We start from the raw sequence: 19,484 nt of genomic DNA, 5'->3' as shown, positions 1-19,484 counted from the left end.
CATTTCTGCAATAAAAATGGAGTTTCCTCTGTTTGTTGATCCATACTCCAGCTGCGCAAGCTGAGGGTAGAGGGCCCGGCTGTGTGGCGTGGAAATTCGGCGCTATCCGGAAGTCAACCTCGCCCGTAGCAGTCACAGTCAATGGGTTGCCCATCGTTAAAATGAAGATTAAACCAAAACCAGCTCCGTGATAAGTCTACAGTCATGGCATGAAACATATTTCTGCAATAAAAATGGAGTTTCCTCTGTTTATCGAGCCGTACCCAACCTATGAGAGCCCCAAGAGGGTTCCGCAATATGCGAGCCCCAACTCGGGGTGTTGCCCACCTGTAAGAGAACGTCAGAACATCTTCCACTTCCTTCGTAGCAAGAGAGGCACATGAGAAAACTAGAAACGTACCGGTTTCCGACTCAGAACGACCAACCCGTCGCTCACCCGCACCTTCCCGAAGTAGTCGTAATCGCCCCAGGCCCGAGCTGCGTCTGGGGGCGTCTATGAATCCACAACACGACCACGACGAAACAAAACAATGAGGCTTGTACCGAAGCTCAAGCATAACACAAGAAAGAATAGATGAATCGGACGTACCCTACCCGTCAACACAATCTCTGTCACCTCCCTCTCCTTCGCTTGTGTTGTCCCCAACGCCGTGTCTTCATGCAAGGGTAAAGGCGACGCGCAGGCCATCAATCGGGATATCGAGGCCATCAGATGCATATACGCACTGGGGTTGTCATTAGATCTCGGTACGGGACGGAAAGTGGTGGGAAATGGGGTGTGCGTCTTGTAAGAGGTCGTCGTGAACTTGGGCCCGGTTTGCGGAGGGGGGGTCTGCGCTGAAGTCGAAGTCGGAAGGCGAGGCCGCATCCGAGGACTGTAGTGCTGAAGAGGGAGTGTGGACCTCGATGCCGTCCTACAACGAACGTATGCAATAAATAATGGAGGCGGTCAGCGTCCGGCAACATCGTACCCCACACCACAACGAATAATAGAAACGGACACCAAACATCGAAACCCAAACCCAGTCCGAGATAGAAAGGAAAGACATGAAAAGAGCTACTCACCTGGCTCGAGTTCATCCTGTAACTCCACTCTCCGTCCTCCCATCCTTCAGGCTTACATACACCCTCTTCCTTCATCCTCTTCTCCACATCCTTGCGACGTCCGACTCCTTCATCACGTTGGCCATCGTCGTCTTCGCATGGAACCTGAACAGTCCTCCAGTGCTCAGTTAAGTCCACGTATAAAGGTCTCCTTGTAATACAACCCTCGGGGTCCTTGACAGTCTCCGGAGTTGGGACGTCGAGGCTTGGGAGCTGTAAGCGTGCGTGAGACGAATGAAGAGATACGACATTTGGACGATAGTGTGGAGAGAGAGCAAGGAGATGTGGGAGGAAAACCAAAACGCGGAGACAAGCGCCACACCGATCAACAAATTGCCACCCACGCAAACGCGCATCGTGCACGTCACAGTATCGAGCCCGATCGAAAACGCACAAGACGAGCGAACACGACGCATAAAGAAGAAAGATATTTGATCAGCATGCGGAACTATACACACCCACGAGCGTCAGGAGAAAGGAAGAACGAGAAAGGAAACAGGACGAGGTGGCCGTGTGTCGATGCCACATCATCATGCACACCATCAACATGGAGGCGCCAAGGGTTCGATGACGATGACCGACCAAGCAGAAATGAAAAGGCGCATGGAGAGAGGGAGGGATAATAATAATCCGAAACGAAAGAAGAAAGAGACTCACCATCAAGGTACCGCGCCACGAGCCTGAGAATAGTCGGAAGAGGAATGGACGGAGGACAGGTCATTATAATCGGATGCGGAGGTGGAGGTAAGGCGGGCCCAGTCCGAGTCTTGTCGCTCGCTCTTGCTAGTGCCCTCCGCAAGGGGTTGGTATTCGTTGAAAGGAAACATAGGAGCGCCAGACAATCCTTGCTGGGGATGAGACAAAGGCGAGGATGGTCGTGGAGATGAACGCGACTGAGGCACGTCCCACTGAGGATGCTCTAAGCATTGCGTCTTCGTCGCCATATTATGCTCCACAATATCTTCTACTGTGGGCTCATTGACACCCATAGCAATAGCGTCCGCTCGTGTGTTGAGTGCGTATTGGGGTACGTTGAGAGGGTTGCAATCGGCGCGGACAACGTATGAAAGAATGGCTGGGAGGCATAGAGGAGGGAGCGTGATAGTTCGTGGACGTTGGAAAGGAGTGGATGATGAGTGGGAAGATGATGCTAGATGAATGGGATACTAGAGAGTCGAAGATAAGAAAACGAATGTGCTAAATGTCAGAGTGGCGTGTGGCGTACCCGAGACCCGACAACCACGATGGGGAGGAGCAAGCTTTGGATATGGTCACGATGACCTTTAGCCTTAGTAGAGACCATGCCTTAGAGATGAGCCTGTTAGCATCACATCTACTCGAAACCGCCACCAGAGCCAGGAACAGAGACGGCGCCACACACCTTTGTCGGTCAGCTGCCAGAGGATGTTCAAAGCGAGTGCGCTGATTTCGTTATCCACACCCGCCATCGCTCTCGCACAACCTCTTGTCCAGCCACTCCTCTACGAAATCTACCAACCCCGCACCTTTCAATTTGTACGCATTCGTTCCGTTGTCCTCCAATAACATGATATACGCCACACCAAACGCCTCCGCCAACTGCTTGTCGTCGCCACCGACGTACACATCACCTCTCTTGAAGAGCTGCATTGCAGTGAACCTCCTCTTCATTTCTAGTTGTCTGGATGAAGACGAGAACACGTCAGGGTCCAACCTCCGTTTAGGAGCAGCGAGATCGAATTGCAAGTCGAATAGCTGAGCGTACAAGCCAGGGGATGGCTCCACTGCAAGCATCGAATGGAAAGCGCGGCAGGTGAGCAGCAAGGAATGTAAGTTCTGTGGGGGACCGAGGGTGGTTGCTCGACTGGAGAGGAGGACGATGTGGTCTAGTATGTCATGGATGAGAGGAGGTGGGGAACCAGGCATAAGACAAGGCTCGGATACTTATAGGTAGATCGAGGCCCGAAGCAGGCAGGACGGGAAGCAGCTGAGGCGGGGAGCGACAGGCGTGCGTGCAGGTCCAAGGTGTTGGGGGCTGAGAGTGGCTGGGCGGGTTATTATAAGCTACAGAGCGGTAGGACGAAAGAGGAAATAGACAGAGGAGTGAGCAAGGGACCAGGACGCTGTCCGAGCAATTCCATCTGGGCAGCGCTATGGAAATGATCATGATGTATTTCGAATACGACTTGTCGGGGCTGACGGAACTCGAGGCGACGGTGTCTTGGGAATCGCCATCGAACCGCATCGGCGTCTCTGCCATGACACGGATTGGGCCGCAATCTTCCCCTGGGACGTTGTGGCAGCGATCTGGGTCGGCTTGGACATTACATAGATACGGGAAGTGAGGTGGGAGAGAGGAGTTGGTGGGAGAGGAGGTTTAAACGTTGGGGCGGTGATGAAGGTAAGGTGGGGTCTACATGCCCCGCATGTAGCCCTGTTAGGATGATGGGGGCATTAGGATGAGTGTACGCGGTGGTGAGAGAAAGGGACAGAGGAGGGAGGAAGGAAGAAGAGAAAGGGAGTGACGAAGGGAAGTGAGGTGGAGGTTCGATGGCGGGCCGGGTGGCCGGGCTTGCCAAATAGGGACGTGTGGCTCGGTTGAGGGGTTGTGAGTGGCGCTCTGTGTTTCTTCTCGAATGGAGCGGTTGGAGGTTGAAGTGGGAGGTAAAGTCTACAGAGAACTACCCGGTAATACCTATCGAGAACTACCCGGTGAAGAGATGAAGAACTCTCCCCACGGTAGATCCAACCCCACGGTAGATCCAACGTTTGAGCAGTTGGATGGTTCCGGGTTAAACGGGATGCACAGATGGATATGAGAGCCTGAGGCACTTGTATTCGTCACATGGTGACAAGGTGAAGGAGATACACAACAGACGCACCAAGTGAAGGAGAGATTCCTGCAGCGTGTTTGGAATTACCGATGCAGAAGTATCGGCCTGAGGATGCGAATGTGCCGTCAGTGAAATACCAAGAAAGAAAAACAACATACAGCTCTGAACCGCTTCTCTCCAATGAAATACATGCCTTTTTCGGAGGCCAGCTTTGAAGCTATCAAAGTATATGGAACGAGACAATGAAAGAAACAGTGGTGTTGAAGAAGCGAGGTGAGATTGGATAGGGACGAACGCATAACACCGATTCCCATATTTCAACTCCTTCACTGGGTCATCCGAGGCCTTGCTCTCTATACCTCCAGCCCATCACACATAACCTTACTTGAATATTACCGGGTCCAGCTTGAGAGAGTCGACGACCGAGGTGACGGTCAAGAGCAAGGAAGGCGCGTGAAGGTAGCTAAGATGATGTCATCATGTCCGTGCGAACATTCTCCTTTAATGTGGCACCGAGGTCGACGCTGACGGTGAACTACGAACTACTCCTACACACGTCTGCAATCCCTCCATCCCTCCGTCAACCAGGCGAGAACATCTGATAATCCTGTGTGTCATCCTTGTATCCAGACCGCTCACTGCTTTTTGCCGATGCATATACATTTGCTGTCCGCTGAAATGTGTCCTATGCTGTACGGAACGAGTCAAGCAGCAGCATCGTCGAGGCCTGATTTGGACGTGTACGATTCTCGAGCCTGGGCTCCTTTGTGCGTAACACAAAAGGAACTCACGCAAGTGACATGTATGCCTTGATAGGCACGCTTCCCATCAAAAGATGCATCATCCAAGCGGGTGGCCCTCAAGAGGTTGAGAAAGATGCAGTTGCGGTACTATTGAACAAACATGCAACCTCGACAGAGATCGGTAGGTGTCCGCACACGGTTCATCACGGCTCTGTTATACCCTCTCCCCTCCTTCAACAGCTGCTAACGCCTCTTCCATCTCTACGTCATCCTCATTTCTCTCAGCTGCTGCGCCCATCTCTGCACCAAGCCCCGTGTCCTTGGTCTCCGGGAATATCGCAGCATCCCACTCACGGAAAAGACGTAGTGTATTCGCATCCCGTGTTTCCAGACCCCGCAGGAGGAGTTTCAAATATTTGTCAAAATCATCTTGGTATGTGATACCCGAACTGATACCGCGCTTCTTGAGCTGTTCATCGGGAGAGAGTGCCCATGTAGCCTAATGACAGGTAAGGAATGTATTACATATGTCATGAGGGAGATACTCACCACAATTACACTGAGACATATCGCTCCAGGTGTCGTGTAAGTCAGACCGAGCTTTGTCGCAAGGCTCTCGCCTCTCGGAGGGACCACGATCCCCGAATCAACGAACCCACCAACAGCGCCAGGTCCCCAAATGATTGAAACGTAAACCCTGATGAGAAAGCTCAGTAAGTTCAAGGAAGTAGGTCTCGTCAGTTTTGATCTTACCGCCTTGAGCTGGGGATTACGAAACGCGGTCTGCACGTTGTACTGCCCAGTGAAGTCTTTGTGGGCGATTGGGCGGCGGAGCGGACCAGCATACCTCCCCGGCAGACCTTCAGTATCACTGGCCTGCTATCTGATAGCGTCAGAGAACGCTGCTTGGTTGAGCCGCGCGTTTTGTGTCGCCAGGTTGGCCTTTGGGCAATGAAAGATCTCGGGGCCACAGAGCATACGCACACGATTGGTTATGGTGGTTCTTTCGGTGTTCATCGCAGCCAGAAACTGGTTGAACCGAACGATGAACATTCGGGCGAACGAAGAGCATGATATAAGTTCTATCATAAACATAGAACACATACCTGGGCAGGTAGGACACTGCGCTTGCGCTCTTCGTGGTATTTGATGGGAATGACGTCGAGGAGCTTATGAAGTTGTGCCTGGGTTTTCGACCAGGTGCTTTCGAAACGGAACTGCACGTACATGCTGTAGTTCTCGTCGATCTCTTCTCCAAACGTCGCCTTGTCCTTCCGAAACCAAAACTGGTGCTGGAGGAGGAAGCGCTGACCGAAGGTCTTGATATCCCTGAGTCTTGTCTCCTCGTCGTCATCAGAAGACTCGGCCTCGGACGCATCACTGTCTTCATCGCTGTCGCCTCCGTCTCTTGTACGCCTGACATTGGAGGTAGCAACTAATTGGCGTTTGAGTTTTGAATTCTCGCTTGCAAGCTGATTGCGCTCGAGTTGGATCTGTCGGAGAACCTGACGACGAAATAAAATCATTAAATCTTCGTGGTATGATAATAATGTGTGCGCACCTTCAGTGTTTCGTCGGATGAAGTCTCAGAATCAGAGCCACTTGACGAAAATTCGTTCGGACTTTGTCCAGGCATTATCTATGGCTGATTGGATGAAGCAGAGGTATCGTCCAACTCGTTGGTGTGGTTCAACGTCGAACTTACCTCGTCTACGCGGACGTCCGATGCTGAGACCTGACGGGCACCTCCGATTATCATTTCTTAAAGCGAATAGCGGTAAATCATGACGCTAATTTTTTCTTAGACTTCTCCGGCTCTATCAAAGTGGGGCCGCACCAAATACGTGAACCCTTGATGCTTTGGTGATGAGCATCGTTACGTTGTTCAAGTCGACACCGGACAACTCACTCGCAACCACAGTTCACCTCACAACCATCCATCCACTATGCCTCACAGTGTGCCGAACCTGTCGGGCGGGAAATTATGCAAGTAGTGCAAGCATCGAAAGGATGCCCGTGGTTATCCTGATCATGTCGTCAGTTGCAAGGAAAAATGGCGTATGAGACGGGACATTAAACGTCTCAGAAAGCGAAAGCATGAAGCACTGGTACGTATCTCCTTTTTCCCCCTTGCAACCGGCATTGCCCAAAGTTAACCTGTTGCACACAAGGAGGAGGAAGAAGACGGAGGCAGCGATACAAATGCAGATGCTCGAGGTATTCACCGCGCGCGAATGATGACACCAGCTTCAGGTGATGCAGCAAGCGAACGCGTACCCGGTATGTCTGTGTCTACCAAGATATACGTATATCCCTCCTTGTTCTGATATGCTACTTATCTATTAGAGATTTCGTTCGATACTCAAGAGTATTTGCCGCCACCGGAACGTCAAACCCGGGTGTTCATCCGCTACATTCAGCACCCTCACAATCCATCCTTTACCCCCACAGTGATTCCCCTTGACTTTACCTCAGCCCGAATCGTCTTTGCATCATGAGAGCAGCACGTCTATCGAGCGCACTGATCTACCAAAGCCCTGGGCACCATTCCGTTTACGTCAAGATATAGAGTACGCTGAGACCGTAGTACAAGGGCTAATGAGACGGAGGGTCGTCGATAAGCAGTTGAATGGAATGCACAGTAACTGGATGGTCGGGGGATCCAATATTACGTCTCGCTCGAACGATGACCTTCAAGTATCTCTTGCGGCTGCACGGGAGTACACTCAACGGGTGCGCACCGATCAATCTATGTTTCCTAGTCTCGATGCTCAAATGTGCATACAGTTTGAATGGGGGCATGTTGAGGTTGACTACAAGGGCAATATGGTCCCGTTCGACTTTCCCTACCGCGACCCAATCACCTGGATGCGCTCGCTGCTTCAAGACGAGACACTTAGCGAATCTATAATGTGGCACTCTGTTCGCAAGACTTACCACGAAAACGGGAACGAGATTCGTATTATTGACGAGCCCAATACCGCCGATGGATGGTGGGATATTGATGTGCGTATTCCTGTCATCGGCACACTCCAGCATGTCTCCATCGTTTCCATAACCCTGATCGGCATCCGCATTGTTGTGACTGCAGGACGAATTGCCGGAGCCTGATCCTCATCCACATTGTTTTGTACCTTTCCATGTCTGGCTCGACAAGGGCATGGTGACAAAACGAGTCAAGAAACACCCTATCGTCCTTCGTGCAGCCTTTCTCCCGTGGAAGATACGTAACGGCTCAGGAAACGGTGGTGGAGTGCTCCTTGGATTCATGCCGGAGGTAAATTCAGATATCAATACAGCACAATCCTTCAGCGTCCTCACTAAGTCTTAGATTCCCGATCCAGATGATCCAGATGACCGTAATACGCAAGAGTCCGACGAGTTTGCCTCATTCAAACGTTCTGTATACCAGGCTGTTCTAGGTTATATCTTTCATGCACTCTTGTTACTCTCTTGTCTCGGTGAGGCCATCAAATGTGGCGACACGGAGATCCGTGTCGCGCATCCTGGGATTTTTATTGTATCTCTCGACGCTGAGGAGGCGGCCAACTTCGAGTGCGTAAAACATGCCCGAGCGAATCATCCATGCCCCAACTGTCTTGTCGGCAAATGCAACCTCCACAAGCTTAATTCGTCCTTTGAGGTGCGGACTATCCAGGCCATGCGTGCCGTTCTGAGGCGTGTGGAGCTAGCGTCCACCAAGGGTGAAGCAGAGAGGCTTTTGCAAGAATATGGGCTTCATGATACTAAGGTGTGCCATCGGAGTTTTCTCGATCTCTGGGGTCGCGGCATCGACTGAGGATCGGATCATATGATAGCATTTCATGTGGGAGTATCGCTTTACAGATCCGTACTTGGCCTACATGTACGATCTGCTCCACTCTGACGACCTCGGAAAGTGGGGAAAGCATCTGTGGCCCAAACTCCTCCAAATTCTCAAGGAGGTTAAGCATGGAAAGTCGAGGTTGGAGAAGAAGTGCGCTTCATTTGACCTCCTGTGGTATTCAGCCAATCCTCGTGATCTATGTAACTTTACCGCAGCATGCAGAGATTTCCTCGATGGCCCAAGTCGAAGCATTTCAACAAGGTTTCGGAGACGGAGTTCGCTGATGGGCAAGCCTTCTTCGACATTCTCAAGGTGAGCTCGTGCCGGTATACAGACCTTGACGTCTCCCTTTCCTGGTCATGATTCTTTTGCTTATCATTGGGTGCTCAAATGTATTCTCCCATGTATCGTTGAACTACTCCCGAAGAACAGTGTCGTCGTTCACTGCATCCGCGCCTACCAGCGTCTTCGGATTATGGCCGGCATGCACGTCATGACAGACGTTCTCCCGCGATCGGGTGTTCCTCCTCACGATGGCCCTTCGCCAACATCGTCCCTTCATCCGACACGCATGGAGCGCTTGCAGCGCTTTATCCGGGAGTATGGGAAGCAGTGCGATGTATTTCGATTTTTGATTCTATCTACCAGTATCTAAGTTCCAGCTAACATGGTTGATAGAAACTCGGCGATCAATATGACAAGAACTTCAATTTTCTCAAGCAGCATGCCACCGTACATCTACCCTCCAGCATCCGGTATGGAGGGACCACTATAAATTCTACGACTAGAATAGGTGAAGGATTCCAGCAGGAGATTGCGCAGGCATACAGGCTGACCAATTGCCGAGATACCGAAAAGCAGGTTCAAAGCAGGTTCGTACATTCTTGTGTTCCATTTTGTGAGAAAACTGACTTCAAACATTTCTCATTCGCTTTCTGCTCCAGATAGCACGTCACGACGAGACCGGAGAGGCGTTGGCTCAAATCAGAATGGCGGTCGACGAGTACGACCAAAAGCTTCAGGAAGAGAGCGAGGATGACTCGGACTGGGAAACTGAGGATGAAGAGGACGAGGATGTGGAAAGCACTGTCAACCGAGAGGAAGATGCGGCTTTGGCACGAGAAGGAGGCACTTTAGATCATTGGGCTCTCCGGTCTCCCTTTCGAGCTTGGACAAACTCACGCTTTCTCGAGGATGAACTCAAAGCAACTTCTTTAGTAAAGGATTTTCACGCCAAGCTGTGGTCTTTCCTTCAAAGGGCCGTACATGGCGTAAATGCTCTTGATGCTCGGCTATCTATCAAAGTGCGCCATTCATAATACCATAATGTTCCCTTCCACGTTCTGACCAGTGTGTATTTATTCATGTTGCTACAGATCCGTTCTTGCCGTGCACTCTATTTACGCTACCAGTCCGAAGAAGATTGGTCGGAGGCCGTCGACATTCTTCGGTGTAGTCCCAAACAAGCACATTCGGTATGATAGCGTCATCATCACTGCTTCGTCAGGTTCCAAAGCCTTCCCGCACTGTGCACGCCTAAGGGGTCTGTACCGTTGTTACTTACCAGGAATGGTGAATGGCCCGAATCACGTCGATGTTGCTTTAGTGACGATCTTCCGCCGTGACAGTTGGAGGCCGAAGACTTTCTGGGAGGGCTGCAGAGTGTATAAGGAGGACTCGCATGCTGAATTCATTCTAGTGGCAGACTCCAGCGTCCTTGATAGGTCATGCGGCGTCCAGAATTACCCACACAGAAGACAAACCAATCAACCGACCAGCACGTGTGTGTTATAAGCAACAAGGAGAGATATAAAAAAGGACGGATTGTACCTGAGCCAGCTGCACCAACCTCAGTGCAACACTCGCCCCACCAACCTGCCACATCGCCTGATCCACACACCTCGGCCTCACCTCCCCATCCTTCACAATCTGATTCCCCTCATCGAGCCACACTCCATCCTTCTCTTCCTCCTCTGCACCTTCACCTGCGCCTTCACCATCGCCACTCCTACTCATAACATCGGTGTTCGGTGTGGAAGTGCACACAAGCTTGCTCGTGTACACATCCATATGAGAAGGATACGGAGCTATAATGTAGATCTTGTACATACCTATCCTTTTCGTACGCGAGACTCCCAAGTTGGAGTTTACACAACTTCGCCACTGAATGTAAAATAATGCTTTTCTTCTGTAATTCCGTTTGAACTGTTAACCGTCTCAAGAGACTTTGTTCTAGAGCATTCCAGGTCACGTCAGTATCATGCAAGATGTCGTGCTCGACGCCGAGCCCAGAGCGAACGAGCAAAGCGACGTTTGACGAAGGCGAAGTCGGAGGGTCGGAGTCTGGCTGGGCAAGCCAAAGTGCCGGTTACTAGGAACAGATTAGCCGAGCGGCCACGGACTGTCTCACTCTCGCTTGGTCGCTATTATCTCTCGGTTTTCCGCCCGCTTTTACTCATTCTTTCGAGTCTGAAGGCTTCATAATAATGTGTTCGAGTTTTTCGAGATGTTCAAGCAATGGTTGAGTCCATTTTTGATTATATTTCGCCTATTTCACATTCCAGGGCCTGGGCAGCTCAGTTTATCTATACATTGTGCTTCTACCACTCTTCCCCTCTTGTTTCAGCCTTCTGATGGAGTCTTGGATCCGCAGGATTGATCGAAGACAGCGTCGTGGCCTGGCGGGCGAGTCTGGCGGCCGGATTGACGACCGGAACCTTGCCTCCCTGTGTTGCGGGCCAGAGGAGACTTGTTCCCCTCGCTCGCGTTCGTAAATAGCTGTGTCTCGGTTTTTCTTTGCGCGTTTCGATTCTCTATCTCGAAGGTACAATACCCTTCAATTTCTAACCATGGAACATTTTATTTTACTACGATACGGGATCGTTTGGCATTTCCATCTCCCGGTCATTATTTAGTGACATTGACTTCCATATTTTCGTTCCTATTCATGTGCTCAGCCTGTAGCTTGTCCGGCGGCGTACGAGGATGTGCAGCGGACCGGGAAGCAGCCTCTGTCGCTTAAACAGGCTCCCTGGCGGCCTTTCGAATGCCAGAGAACCCCCCCGAGTTGATCCCTCTCTCACTGAGTCCGAGTCCGAGTTGACTTAACCGAGTTTCCGTGTATTTTCTCTCTCAATCTCTTAGCGCCTTCAATAACATCTCTCCTCCTCTCTCATCTCTCCCCTTCCTATTACAAAAGTCTCCTGATTCGCACCCTCCTTCCTCGTCGAGACCGCCATCGCTCCGCAGAAACGACACCTGGGAACGCATCCTTCGGCAACTCCAGGCTTCAGCCACATCCGCGACTTAGCGTTTAACGGTGTTCCTCTCGATCTCTCGACTCTTTCTTAGGCTTCCTTTTCGGTTGTCAATCAAGGTCAGTTTCGATTCTATACATTTTATTGCTCATATACTCTGTTTCTACAGGCCTCGGCTGCAAGCTACCTGGAACGTATCGACCGTATTCCCTACCCCGTCCGCAAGACACATTTCCCTTCCACATCGGAAACATGCCAAGCGTGATCGAAAACATGATCGTATTGTCCGTGATCCCAATACTCTTATCAATAGCCCTCAACAACGCCGCCGCCTCCGCCGCCGACCCTGCAATATTTGTAACTCCCCCATGTCTTGCAATAGCCTGTGATGCGTAAGACATAGATGGGCTCTATGGTGCCTGGGACACATACGAGTTCTGGCGCGAGAGCGCCTGTGCTTGTGGCCCGCCACAAGTGAAAGAGCTTCTGTGCAGGTGTAACATGCAGGAAGGTGTTGTATAAACCGCGGTAGATGATGGCTTATCCAGACGGAGACCACATACACTGTTCAGAGATGTGAAGAATATGTCAAATTGATGCGGGATTGAAAGATGTAGCATGGGCATTGGCTGCGTCACCGATCGTATACACCCCAAGTCGCAAGAAAAAGTCTGCTCATGGGTAAGGCCGATGCACGGTCTCCAGTGTTCCGTCAACAAATATGCCTATAGTGGAGTCATTACAGCAATGATTAAACAGATATCCACTCTCATACAAACTGACCAAGACGGAGTGAAGAGAGGAAACTGAAAGTACGTACGAATGCTTGGTCTTACTCCTTGCACAGAGGGATCCGTCACATGTATCGATTTCCCCTTTGCGATACTCGCAGTCGTTGTATATTCAGTATTTCCCTCTGAACTCCAAACATCGACCCTTCCATCTGGACGCAGCGATAATTTGAAGACAGTATAAGCGGGAGGTAGAACGTGAAGAGACCTGTGGTTGAGTAGGGACTTGAGGCGGAGCCAAATCCAAATGGAATTATCACAGAGGATTCAGTGATCAGAAATCTTCAATGTCTTATTTCATTGAAGTTGGAACGAAGAGACTCTCCGTGAAAGTAAATCCATTATTGGCCACACTTGACCGCCGCCCATCCCTTCATCAAAAAATGTTCCAGCCAGCGCGTCTTCATCCCCGTCCTCAAAACTTCCCGAATCCATACTCCGTCTTTCTGCCATCAACTTTCCCATCGGTTTCCCCACTTTCCGTGTTATCTACCCTGTCAGCACTCTTTCTCCTATCCTCGCTCGGCTTCCCAGTTGGCGGATGTGACACATCCTTCTTCAGAACAGCATCACCTTGAGAACTTCCCCTTATCTCCTCCGTCCTTGTGCTCATCTCCAACAGCCTCATCAGCCACCTCTGCATGACATTCCGATGCTGGTTGGGCAGTTGTCTCTCCGCAACCAAAGTCCTTACCCATCCCCGTTCAAGATACCTCAGTAGCTGATCCATCCTTGACCCCAGTACTCATCTGAACGTGACTTCGAGGACTCGTTCTCACGAGTCATTTCAATATGTGAAGTGCAGGAGAGGGTCAATTAGAGAGCGTGAAATCGCCCAAAATCGAAACTCAAAAGCCGAGACTGGAACGGTTGAGACTCCAAACTCAGTGGTGAGCGCTCGTGCCCGTGGAGCGAAACTCAATCGAGTTTCGCTCCAATCTCCGAGTTTAGATTCTCGCGGATTTCACGCTCTCTATTGTATATGGCAGAAGGGTCGAATGGAGATGTAAGAGACCTGGCGGGAGGGCTCTACGGAGTGTACATGGTTAAGGCTGGGGAGAAGGTGAAAATTTTGCAGTTGTAATGGTGGATGTGAGAAGGGGAAGAAAATGAAGGATGATGATGAAGATACAGTGGCGGTGGTGGAGGGAGTGATGAACAAGAATGGGGTGATGTGCGCGTCGAGTTTTGTGTACGACTCTGCATCAAGAATCTTATTTTGCTTCGAGGAGGAGGTGGGTGTGAGAGAAGAGCGAATGGATGAGAATAGGGCGACGAAGGAGAAGTCGTGTAGGGCTAGAGAGAGGATCAGGCCGCGAGCCCGGTCAGAGACGGAGGTGCGGAGTCCGATAACAAGGTGGCGAGTGAGTCGTATCCTATATGTCGCTGTGCAAGTGAGAGAGGCAGACAATGGGGTATCAGTGATTTATCAGAGAGGATGAGAGAAGAAGAGAAGAGTGACGTGTGGTGCCGTATACTGTGGCATAGATATACACTTTAGCGAGACCTTGAACCGAGAGTGCATATACCTATTATGTGAATGCATACACTCTGGATAATGCGAGCTCAGAGAGCTACACCAAAGCTCTTACTGAGCGTCTACGAGTACTCATACTGGGCACTGATGTGTTCTGACACGCTACACATGCCTGCAAACGACACAATGTTGGGGACTGTAGAACTCACCTGGAGATATCTAACATGCTCCTCATACTCCCACATCGCCTCTGACACAATAGAAAACACCAATTGTGCACCCTCCATCATCTCTTCCATGCCCTGTTCCTCTGGCTCAGCCACAGGATCCCGCCTGCACGTGTGCAGCGCTTAAAGGGCGCCAATGATAGCAAGAAAACTGTCCACCACTCGCAAAACATCTTTTATAACGGGATTTCTCAGAGAATGTGATTGACCTCGGATAGCACCTGGGCAACGACGACGAGTAAAGTATGATAACGGCAATATAATGAGTCAAAGGATGAACAGCTCACCTCTACCTCCGACCTAATATCTTCAGCCTCTTTCGACCTCTCCACAGCAGTCTTCATCAGCTCCACCACTGACATCTCTCGCAAAATCTTCCAGGTCAAGCTCGTCACAAGTCGGGGGTAGCGTAGGTGTTGCTACCATCCTTGGAGACATAATCTCGAATGCTGCCCAAAGGGGTGGGAGGAGCATGCTGAGTATGGCTAACGTCTGATCACTCTGGCCCGGATGGAAAAGTTTGGCTTGCATAGCCCGAGCACGAGCACGAGCATAAGCACCAAACAAACCTGGCACCCATAATGAGTGGGACATTTATGGACATCGCCGAGGAATGGATTCATCGCTAATCTATGTGACCAGCGGAAGCCCGTGCTTCACAGGGTGAATGGATATGTTCATTGCTGTCATAGTTGGCGAAACCTCCACGGAGGTCTTGCGGGTCACTCACCGCCGAGGCCAACTGAATGATTGCAGCTTCAGGGTCAGAGCTCCAGCACAAGGTCCACAAAAGAACCAAGGCATCGCCACAGGCAAGCCGGAGCATCCACCATGGTGTGGCCCAGCTGTGGCCGGAACAAGGAGCCAGACAGCGATGCATGTGGCATCGTCGCCAGTGGTTCATTTGCCCCCCAAGTCCAATCACCCTTCAGGTGTTCAGCGAATGAGGCCCAGTTGGCTATTGGAAATGGGGTCCCGTGACACTGAGCTCCTTTCTAATATTGATGTTCACAGAACATCAATTTCTGAGCGTCACATCTAGAGATGACTGCTACAACACTGTGGCGGGATGCATAACAAGGAAACCCCTCAGGCAAGGTACTCGAGTACTTACTGTGAAACACGGAGACATCACAAGGCCAAAACCATGATCTATGGACACCAAGAGACAACACGACACCAGGATTGAGACCACATTTTGTCCAGAACGTGCGGGCTATATAGGTCGATGGTGGTGAATCCCCTTCATAGGTCTAATGCCAGATAATGCCTCGCAACGACAAAACATTATCTCCCACTGGTGCAAGCACCATCGAATCAGGAAATCCCGAAGTGGCAATTGGTCTCGCGACCGTTAGAAAGGCGCGAGAGATGTTTCTTCAGCCATTTTAGGAGACAAACAGGGTGGCAAACGGGTTGAAGATTACTAAAGCCTGAATCTTGCCCTAGCTTTACTGAATGTGAGCTTTTATTCCGCAATTCCGCTCTCGCATTATTTCTCGGCGTCTCAGTGTGGTGTACCTTGGTTTGATAGTAACAGCAGAACTCGAACATTGCCACAACATCAACAACACCGCCGATGACGACGGCCACGTGGAGATAGGTGGACATCAGCCTTCGAATAAATTGGGGGAAGTGGATCGAGCAGCTTGATATTGCTCTTGGGATTTCGGCGATGACGGGATATACGGACGGACGTAAACCGATTCCTGACGCTACTCTCGAACCACGCGCACTGAATGCCTACCGCGATAACAACGGCGGGATACTCTCCTTCATCAGGCAGAAGATTGACGCGACGGAACACACCATCATCAAGGATTGCTTCACTTCTAAAGAGGCTGTCACGCTCCTTCGTAACCGCCACCTTAATTGTGGCCCTCAGGCGCAGGTTCTCTTACTCACGGAGTTACTCGGCATCAGTTTTTCGCGTTTGACTCCTCTCGCCGATACAGTTACAGCGATGACCGACCTGAACGACCGTATTTGGGACGGAGGCCCACCCACCAAAGAATCCATACTCCTTATAGCATCAATCAACACTCTTTGTGCCGAATTCCCTGATCTCACCAGCCAGTTCATGACGCTCTTGACGAATGGTTCACTTACGCTCGAATACATCTCCAATCGACTCGCCGCTGAACAGATGTCCATCACATCCTCACTATCCACGCCAACCGTCCTAACTGCGACAAAGAACTCTACGAATCCTTTCCAGAAGAACGCTCGCAGTGTCGAAGTCTGGGCGAACAAGGACTGTGGCGAAACGGGCCACCCAATAGAGACATGCATCAAGGTCGGGGGGAGGATGGCGGGATGTTCGTTAGATGAGGCGAGAGTGGCGAAGAAGGCGATTAAGGAAGGGAAGACAGGGAGAGGTCGGAACTCGAACATGTCTAATGTGTCATCTTCGAAGAAAGTCGCCTTTCAAGCTCTCAAGGACGGGAACGGGAACACGTGTTATGCGATCAAAGGACACCTATTCTATCCATCTACCCCGGCGAATCACCCGACGCAGCCGCCCACTCCATCTCTAGTTCCTATATTACCGACGAAGAATCCATTCACGGGCCACATCGCAGTTGATCAACCGACAACTATTCCTTCCAACTCTGGTTTAACTTCGGACCCCCTCTCATCGCTCATTACCCCAGGAGATAAATGGGAACTCTTTGGTGGGGTTGCTATCGCAGACGACCCACGTACGAGCGTCGACTGGTCCATGTACTGCCAAAACGTCGAAGTAGCCAATGTCATCGTTCGTACGGACGTTAAGGATGGATGTGCCCCCCTTTCTCATGCGGAATACCCGTTCCTACTGGACTCAGGAGTGAACGTATCAATCTCAGGCGAGCGTATGGACTTCGCCACCCTTACACCCATCTCACCTCGCCCTATCCGTGGAGTTGGAGGAACAACTGTCAACACTATTGCCGTTGGAACGGTTCATCTTGTCTTAGGAAAAGGACGCCACCTCAATATCAACGATGTACTCTGTGTCCCATCTGCACCCCTTCGACTCCTCTCCATTCTCCCCATCAATCGTAATGAATCCAACACCAGCCATTTCGACTCGTCGCGCTGCTGGATTACGAACGCGAGTGGTGCCACTGTGGCGCAAGGCTACGTTACCTCTCGCGACCTGTACGCCCTCTCGACAACCGATATATCTACCAGCCATAACTACGCCGCCTATCTATCTTCCGCCGCTTGCGACATCGATACCTGGCACCAGCGATTCGGCCATGCGAACTACAAGACTGTCATCGATATGTCCAGATCCGGCGCCGTTCAAGGTATGCCTCTTGATCTCTCTCGAATGCCTGCCAAATGTGAATCATGCATTTTGGGCAAACAGGTTAGGAATTCTATTCCGAAAATTCGAGAGGGATTGAAGGCTACTAGGCGGTTGGAGAAAGTTCATATTGACTTGACTGGTCCTGTATCAGTAGTGTCTAGGAGTGGGAATCGATATGGAATGAATATGGTTGACGACTTCACGTCGATGGGATGGCACATTCCATTGAGAACGAAGGATGAGGCGTTTGAGAAGCTCAAAATATGGGAGACGCGGATGAAGGCTGAGACGGGCGAGATGGTTGGAACGTACGTGATGGACAACGGAGAGTTGAAGTCGACTGCGATAAAGGACTGGTGCGCATCGCATGGAATGGTTCACCAATTCACGGCACCATACTCTTCCGCTCAAAACGGAAGATGCGAACGTCGCCACCTCACGATATTCAATAAAGGCCGAACTATGAAGATATCCTGCGGTGCACCCGATTGCTTGTGGGACAAATTTACAACGACGGCCAACTACCTTCATAACTTCACCGCAACTTCGGCGAATGAGTCAAGGACGCCATATGAAATCTGGACGGGGAAACGGCCGAATGTCTGACATTTGCGGGAAATCGGCTGTAAGGCTTTCGTACTCGTCGAGACGAATAACTCGAAGATTCACCCGCGTTCTTTCGAATGTGTCTTGGTCGGCTACGAACCTAACTCGAAGGCTTATCGTCTGTGGCGCCGATCGTCTGGAAAAGTCGTTGTCTCTCGCAACGTTGTCTTTGTCAAACAAAAAGACTCCGTACCTCGAAACCTCCTGCCTAGCGTTCAACTTCCAAGTCCCGCTTCGAACCCACCTAGCTGAACTGCTACGTCTCTTGATACAGAGGACGATATTGTCGCACCGTCCGTCACTGTGGCACCACCGGCCGTTGAATCATCTACCAGTACTTCCATTTCGGCTCCATCACCACCCACCTCTACGCAGACCACTCCTGTCGAAAAATACATACCACCACCCTTGCGCCGCTAGGCTCGAACTCATGTCCAGATCTCGCGAGAGGCTACCAACGACGGACTTGAACATGGTAACAAATTACAGGCTGCCCTGGACGATTCATCTGCTGCTGCAGCACGTCTGGAGGAGTCTAGGGCCGCTAAGAGAACTCAAATGCCGACCGCTCCGCAAGAACTATCGCCAACCGCCGCTATCACCCTATTAACCGAATATATGGACGTTCATAACGCGGATGCCGGTATTCCATTTGAGGTTGAATTTCCGGAAGATCCAAAGGACTGGGCGAAGGCTATGGCGGGAGAGGACGCCGAGGATTTTAGGGAAGGGGCTATGGATGAGTTGAAGTCGTTGATCGGGATTGGGGTATTTCGCATGGTTCCTCCGTCGGACATCCAACCAGGTCGCAAACCTCTCAAATGTCGGCTCATATGCACTCGGAAGCGTAATGAGGTCGGAGAGGTGGTACGCCGAAAGGTACAATGCGTGGTTAAGGGTTTCGAACAGATATATGGCCGGGACTACTCCAAAACCACATCGCCGACTACTCGACTCGAATCCTTCCGGATTATCTTACATTGGGCTGCTCAGTGTGGTCTCCCTATGCGCCAGTTCGATGTCAAGACCGCGTTTCTGTATGGGCGACTTCCGGAGGAGGAGAAACAGATTGTTCAGCCACCTAAACCGTTCATCGAGGAAGGGAAGGAAGATTAGTTGTGGGAGTTGCAGCGAGGATTGTATGGGATGAAGCAGAGCGGGAGGATTTGGAATCAGACGCTGAACGCGCAGATGGTATCATGGGGATTTATTCACCTTTCATGCGAATGGTGCGTATACGTTCGGCAGGATGCTGATGGGATGACTGCTGTGGCCGTACACGTCGACGACATGATATTGGCTCACAGCGATGATCGTGAAGGAAATCGATTCCAATCTGGAC

General features: G+C 50.9%; 5 protein-coding genes across 5 annotated transcripts; 2 read left to right on the top strand and 3 right to left on the bottom strand.

The window, feature by feature from the left end:
- Positions 1 to 168: 168 nt before the first annotated feature.
- On the bottom strand, positions 169 to 2,877 carry STEHIDRAFT_116237 (uncharacterized protein; the record flags this gene model as incomplete). The annotated part of the gene is made up of 11 exons (XM_007311010.1): positions 169 to 196; positions 328 to 359; positions 401 to 493; positions 590 to 654; positions 752 to 914; positions 1,066 to 1,209; positions 1,499 to 1,552; positions 1,773 to 2,270; positions 2,330 to 2,363; positions 2,486 to 2,498; positions 2,610 to 2,877. The coding sequence occupies 11 exons, from the start codon at positions 2,875 to 2,877 to the stop codon at positions 169 to 171; spliced, it is 1,392 nt and encodes a 463-aa protein (XP_007311072.1).
- Positions 2,878 to 4,874: 1,997 nt separating this feature from the next.
- Positions 4,875 to 6,296, bottom strand: STEHIDRAFT_163305 (uncharacterized protein; the record flags this gene model as incomplete). The annotated part of the gene is made up of 4 exons (XM_007311009.1): positions 4,875 to 5,159; positions 5,210 to 5,539; positions 5,767 to 6,165; positions 6,222 to 6,296. 4 exons carry the CDS (start codon positions 6,294 to 6,296, stop codon positions 4,875 to 4,877), a joined length of 1,089 nt encoding a protein of 362 aa, XP_007311071.1.
- Positions 6,297 to 6,916: 620 nt separating this feature from the next.
- On the top strand, positions 6,917 to 10,026 carry STEHIDRAFT_116235 (uncharacterized protein; the record flags this gene model as incomplete). The annotated part of the gene is made up of 12 exons (XM_007311008.1): positions 6,917 to 6,940; positions 7,136 to 7,393; positions 7,448 to 7,666; positions 7,752 to 7,937; positions 7,992 to 8,411; positions 8,479 to 8,636; positions 8,702 to 8,798; positions 8,914 to 9,105; positions 9,165 to 9,347; positions 9,431 to 9,790; positions 9,863 to 9,961; positions 9,994 to 10,026. 12 exons carry the CDS (start codon positions 6,917 to 6,919, stop codon positions 10,024 to 10,026), a joined length of 2,229 nt encoding a protein of 742 aa, XP_007311070.1.
- A 46-nt stretch (positions 10,027 to 10,072) lies between these two features.
- STEHIDRAFT_163303 (uncharacterized protein) lies at positions 10,073 to 10,556 on the bottom strand (the record flags this gene model as incomplete). The annotated part of the gene is made up of 2 exons (XM_007311007.1): positions 10,073 to 10,141; positions 10,317 to 10,556. 2 exons carry the CDS (start codon positions 10,554 to 10,556, stop codon positions 10,073 to 10,075), a joined length of 309 nt encoding a protein of 102 aa, XP_007311069.1.
- Positions 10,557 to 17,839: 7,283 nt separating this feature from the next.
- Positions 17,840 to 18,001, top strand: STEHIDRAFT_44016 (uncharacterized protein; the record flags this gene model as incomplete). The annotated part of the gene is made up of 1 exon (XM_007310978.1): positions 17,840 to 18,001. A coding segment is annotated over one exon (162 nt), but the record flags the coding sequence as incomplete, so codon positions are not given.
- Positions 18,002 to 19,484: the final 1,483 nt, after the last annotated feature.

The sequence above is a fragment of the Stereum hirsutum genome (assembly GCF_000264905.1).
Source record: "Stereum hirsutum FP-91666 SS1 unplaced genomic scaffold STEHIscaffold_23, whole genome shotgun sequence".
NCBI lineage: Eukaryota > Fungi > Basidiomycota > Agaricomycetes > Russulales > Stereaceae > Stereum > Stereum hirsutum.
This window is presented reverse-complemented; position numbering and strand designations above follow the sequence as displayed.